Source organism: Orbicella franksi, chromosome 2 (assembly GCF_964199315.1).
Source record: "Orbicella franksi chromosome 2, jaOrbFran1.1, whole genome shotgun sequence".
Taxonomy (NCBI): domain Eukaryota; kingdom Metazoa; phylum Cnidaria; class Anthozoa; order Scleractinia; family Merulinidae; genus Orbicella; species Orbicella franksi.
The window spans coordinates 1,641,185-1,647,184 of NC_138146.1; the positions used below are offsets into that span (position 1 = coordinate 1,641,185).

Consider the following 6,000-nt stretch of genomic DNA (forward strand, 5'->3'; position numbering starts at 1 on the left):
ACTTTTGAGCGGTACTGTATTAATATGCTGTAATAAGCTTTGTTGCACCCCCATTTGGAAAAAGATAACAGATTTCATGCTACACTCATCTCCCCCAAGGTGGCCATTGGGAAGAGGTTTGACTGCAGGTTGATATCTAATTTCTCAAACTCATTAATAATTCATCAAGTTTGAACAAAGGAAATCATGACCGTGATGGTGTTTGGATATGTGATCTTAATTAGCATAGATTTTGACGATTGTATTTCTTCGTTTTCTCCTTAGTTTTAGTTTTGATTGAGAAGATAATATCAAACACTCAAGACAGTGTTTGACCACATTTCCAAACATCTCGAAGTTCGTCAAAAATACTCTACTGCACGGTGTATTTTCAACTCTCTTCTCGGTGTTTGAAAATGTGGTCAAACACAGTCTTTCATGTTTGATATATTACTTGAATACATAAAAGTTTGTCCAACCCTTCAGGCATGTTTTTAGTATCAAAGAACTTTGCAAAGTTAGGTTCAGGCTCATATGGAACTTTGGAAAAAAAAATTTATACAAATTTATATCGTGAAGGAAGGTAATGAGTTTTGTTTGAACATTTTGTAGTCAAGGCCATCATGTCTTGGAAGCACAACCTGAAGACCAATTGGAGCAAACTGCCACTACTGCACAAGAAATACAACCTCAAGGTAACTTACCATGTTAATGGAGTCATTAATATTTTTGTTAAAATTCTTTCCAGTTGAACTTTCAACTTGAAATAGCAGTTCTTTCTTTTTTGCAGAAGCTTGAATTGAGGATCAATAATACCTTTTTAAATTGCAGCAATTTAAAAACTTACATAGAAGTCAGATCTGGGTTAAGTATGGTAGTTTAATGCCATTTATGTCTTCTCTCATATTTTCAGAAGAAGTTCCTCCAGTGTCTTACCAATTAGTTACAGAACTGCTGTTACAGAAGAATTTACGTAAGGATGTTGATATTGCTGCTCTAGAGCTTAAGTAGTGCTGGTTGTGACACTGTTATGGTGTTATCTGAGTTTGATATTTTATCAGACCAAGATAAGAGAAATTTGTCATTGGTAACTCAGTTATTCTTGCCAGCAGGGAAGATTATGGCTAAATTGTGGGTCGATTGGTTTCCCCTTGAACAGCAAGGCACTGAAATTAATAGGCCATTTCCTTGGTTCCTTTTCCTTCTATGTGTGTCAAATTAGACCTTTTGTGCAACACTGTTCATACATGTATGAAAATGTGTTTCATATGCACACGGATATTCATCCAAATCAAACTTATCTTCACATGAGAAACTCTGTACCGAGACTCATTTTGAAACAGAGGCAAAAATAAACTCAGAAATGGCATATTATGAAACCTGGTCACTGAATAATGTCACGCGAAATAACACAAACTTTGCGTTTGCGATGGAAATATGATTTGTCTCTAAACTGTAAAACTTTTATGTACTGTAAATCCTTGAATTAGTGCCTGGTGCGCTTATTTCAAGTTAAGGAGAAGATGGGGGCACTTATTCGATGGGGGTGCTTAATCGAGGGGTTGTGCTTATTTAATTTTTCCCAAATCGGGGCCTGACATGATAATTTTTTTAACACATCATCTGTACGTAAACAACAGCATAAGCTGTTTATCGACCTAAAAAGCTGATCCTAAACTTTAAATCGTGGCACAGTTAGTACTTGAAATTTTTTCCAAACATAATGTGTCCACAAACTGAAACAATGCACAAATCTATTACACGATGAAAACTACAAATCCTTTGTTGTCTCATTACTTGTCCACAAAATGGGAGGGAGGAGGGGAGAGGTTATTTTAAATTTTGGCCAATAGGAGGGGCACTTATTTGAAGGGGGTGCTCATTTGAGGGGTGCTAATTCAAGGATTTACGGTATTTGAATCTTGTTTTTAAAGGTGCTGCATGGCAGATGATTGAGAAATTGTGCAGAACAAACAAGCCTGACTTTGATATTTTGAGGCGCACTCTGACAGTTTCTAGTGAACACTTGGAAGAACCTGACATTGCTGCTCAGGTAACATAGTCATGATGCATCAAATACTTCTAAATGTGACATTTAGTGGAACTTCTTGAATCACACAACTGATAGGCTGCAGGGCTTTCGGTGAGTGCCGCACACTGGGCAAATTGACCGGCTATGAGGATGATTTTGCGTGCCTGGTTTAACCGTCTAGAGGAAAGGTTTTCTTACATGTATAAAGAAGGTCACTCAGAAAGTTTTGCCGGCCTGTGAAAACCAATTGTCCTCCTACTGAAAATGTTCATGAAATACCTGAAATTACCAAAATGTGTTCATATGAACAAGCTGAGTTTTTACAAGTGAACATATCAAAGATCACATATTTGAACTGTGGAGAAAGATATGAAGATATGAAGACATGACATGTCTTCATATCTTTCTCCCCAGTAGAAATATATGACCTTTCATACATTCACTCACTTGTATTCTTCACCATCTATGGGTATATTATGAACTCACAACATGACCAGCTCCCAGTTAGCTTGGTAGCTCAGTTGGTAGAGCACTGCACCGGTATAGCAGAGGTCATGGGTTCGAATCCCAGTCAAGGCTGAATTTTTTCAGGCTTTTAGTTCACAACTGCTCAAGTTGTGTGTATAACTGCGATGATCAGTCATGTCTCCATTATTCAATTTTTTTATTACGTTCAACAGAGATGTCTTCCTAGCAGTCACCTGGATATTTGTTTTTGTAGGTTGCATGTCAGGCATTTGATATGATTGGTGAAAGGAACGGACAGCAGCATCGTCATGATTATACCGTACTTATCAAGACTCTTTGTCACTCTGGACAATATATCAGGTACTGTATTTTTAGGCGAGTTCTTTGGTGTTAAGTCGTATTTCCAGGATTAAAGAACCTTTCTGGATGTAAAGTAACCACAAACCTTGTTTGCTTGGTTCAAGGCTATTTTGGAACTTTTATAGCCAAAAAACAGAGAATCCTTCTGTACTTTTCTATCATTTACATGTAGGATTGACTGCAAACTTCCATACTAATACATTAATGAAACACAAAAAGTATCTGTGATTGGCTAATAAGGGTATTTGTCAATTGGAGACACTTCTGAAGTCACTTCCCAGATGACAGGCATGTATTCAAAGTGTGCACTGTTTATATATATGTCAGATTTTTTGAGTTACTGGGAATAAGCATTTGACCATATTGCTTTTAAAATATAAATTAACACATTCATTTTATATCCAGAGCTTATGAGATGCTTGATGTAATGAAAAGGAACAACCACATGCCAACATATGAAGTCTTTCTGGATTTGGTCCAGGCCTCGGCTAAAGATCCTGACTGGTAATGTGTTTTGTATTGTTTGCTCCTGTTTCTAATGATTGTACAACTGAGAACTATTTGACAAGCACTCACCTGGTTTCATCTGATTTTGGTCATGGTTATTTTGACTTCAGTCAATGAAATTGATTGGCTAAGAATGTGGCTGTGAAGCTACAATCTTGGTCAGAAAAACCCTCCAAAAAACCACTTCCCCCCCTGAATCAGTGATGAATTTGTGCTAAAACCTAAAATGTGCCATTTTTTCCATCATTAAAGTGGGGTAAGGGTGACCTTAATTTTTCATTTCAGTTGACCAAGATTGTAGCGTATGAAGTGAAATATACCAAAACTAGAAGTTACTTGGGAAGGTGGTTATTTGTTCAGACTCGTCATCCACACTATGCTGTTATAGATGATAGTCTGGCAGCTCATACAGAAGTACCAACACATTTACCTCTTGCTACTCAGGTTGTTAACCTTAAATTCACTATCTTAATGTATTCACCCATCATGGGAGATGTTACCATAAATTTAACAAGAACAAGTTTGATTTTCTCTGAACAGGGCTTTTAATCTTTTGGGTGAAATCAAGCAGTCAGGATTGTTCAAGTCAGGGTAAGAATTCATTGCTTTTGTTTTGCTTCACCTGACTGCAGTTAAAGTTTTAGGCATCATCCTTAAGTTCTGAGTTCTTCGATGCCTTTCCCACTGTTTGCTCAGTAGGCAAGGCAGTATTGCCCCAAAAGAAGTCTTTTCTTGTGTGGTGTTTTTCCTGTTTCTGACCCAAAGCAATTAAATGTGAACTGAGCACTACAGAGAGAAATAGCGATAGTGATGCAAAAAGAGCATCAGATTCCAATCAGTGTCTGGATGCATTGTTGGAGCCTAGTTTGGTTTTGGCACTAATAATTATTATGTCTGGCATTGGAAGAACTGAAATTGGTTTTTCACTCTGCAAACATTTAATCATGGCTGTGATGTACTGTGAATGTTTCTTAACAGGATCTGCAGTGATTTGATACTTCTTGGCTGTAACAGTGGTGAACACTTTGTTGAGAGGACTTGGTTTCTCTTTCAGGTATAGTTAGCTTTGTCATTCTAGAATTAACTCTTTTAGTAGGTTGCTGGATTTGTTCCTCAGAACTCTAAGGCTCAGAACTCTGATGTGTGTAATTTCCTTTTGCATAGGTATTTATCAGTTTGTTGTCTTTGTGTTCACAGGAAGCCTTACAAAGCCAAGTTCAGCTTTCAGCAGCTGCTTTTCAAACTATGCTCTTGTAAGAGATTTTAGTGGTATTTTGTTTGTGGCGAGTTGTGAAATTATTTAGGGTTGATGCACACATGTGTTAGTTGGCCAGAGATGGCATAGCTTATAAAGCAAACCTTTCTCTGTATGTGTTGAGTGCTAACCCCGTTTAAGAGATGCCCAAAATTGAAACTAAAAAGATCCATAGCCAAGACGTGACTGAGTTTGGAAAGTGACTTGGATTGCGTCTTAATTGTGTCTGGAAAATATTTGGAACAAAGGAACCTGTAGTGTTGTGAATAAATCTACATGCATGGAATGTTAAGAGCCAATCACGTTAAAGGAATTAAAATATAAAACTTTAAGGTAAAAAGCTGTTAAAATCGAGTCTTAACGTTTTTGATCGAAAATGTTGAGACTCAATTTTATCAGCTTTTCACCTTAAAGTTTTATATTTTACTTTTATCGGCAAAATGTATATATGTAAAAGGAATTGTTTTGGTAGTTATACAAATAGGCATAATGTTCGAGCAGTGTGTGTCGAAACCAAGATGTAACGGTCGATTCGAGTATATTAAAGTACGAGTTATTTTATTCACCAAGACTCTACAGAACCTGCCAAGACAGCTACACATGTAATGCAATAATAGTTATGTTTGACATCTGTTAGGTTTTGTCAGTAGCCAAGTGGCTAGTAATCTTTAAAATCTCTTATTTTGTGGAACACAAGAATGCAAATTTTTTGAAAACTTAGTGAATGTTATGTACAGATTAGTACAAGTTTGTGTTCATTGTGTTTAATTAAATTAATACCTGAAGTTTTCCACTACTCTTGGGCACTGAACTAGTGTAGATGTCAAAATGTGCCATTTATTCAGTGCTTCATGTTTGGCTGGGTTTAATTCATGAATGTGGTTTATTTTACAGGACCTTGTCACAAAGAAATAACTGGGAGAAGATAATGTCAGTGATAGCAGTCTACCCTGAAGCAGTACCGATTGAGATCTTAAACACTGCTATCTTGACCGCATCTCAGAAAGCTGATTGGGTTGAAATTATAATTGAACTGCTTGCCACGGCTCCAGCACAAAAATTAACTGAACTTGGACCTAATGTGAGATTTGTGTAGTACTATATAGTGCATATTGTAAGGATACTTGGCTCAACTAAACCTGCCTTCAGATATTTTGCCAGGAAGCTCAGACATCACTCACTTTGTGGAACATAGCAACTTAAGTGCTCCATTGTGAGAGGTCATTGTGATATGTTATGAGAATAAATTTGTTTGTCAAATCAAATGGGCTAACTAATACAAATATTCTGTTTAGGTGTGGAACTCATTTCTGTCCAGCTGCTGTGTGGAACATGCTAGCAACTTGTTGTATACTCAAAAGATCTATTCTTTGATGCAACAGAATGGAATACCGTTGGA

At 36.9% G+C, this 6,000-nt stretch overlaps 1 protein-coding gene across 2 annotated transcripts in view; it reads left to right on the forward strand.

The window, feature by feature from the left end:
- Window positions 1-6,000, forward strand: part of LOC145475216 (uncharacterized) — a 34,010-nt gene that overhangs the window by 7,474 nt on the left and 20,536 nt on the right. The window contains exons 7-16 of one of the 2 annotated variants that reach the window (XM_081455239.1): window positions 592-674; window positions 893-952; window positions 1,914-2,032; window positions 2,733-2,839; window positions 3,245-3,343; window positions 3,887-3,937; window positions 4,325-4,400; window positions 4,544-4,599; window positions 5,496-5,682; window positions 5,897-6,000. The exon at window positions 5,897-6,000 is cut by the window's right edge and continues 7 nt beyond it. In XM_081455239.1, the coding sequence (XP_081311365.1) occupies window positions 592-674; window positions 893-952; window positions 1,914-2,032; window positions 2,733-2,839; window positions 3,245-3,343; window positions 3,887-3,937; window positions 4,325-4,400; window positions 4,544-4,599; window positions 5,496-5,682; window positions 5,897-6,000 (942 nt within the window). The remainder of the gene's footprint in view (window positions 1-591; window positions 675-892; window positions 953-1,913; window positions 2,033-2,732; window positions 2,840-3,244; window positions 3,344-3,886; window positions 3,938-4,324; window positions 4,401-4,543; window positions 4,600-5,495; window positions 5,683-5,896) is intronic. The other variant, XM_081455241.1, reaches the window with a different exon arrangement.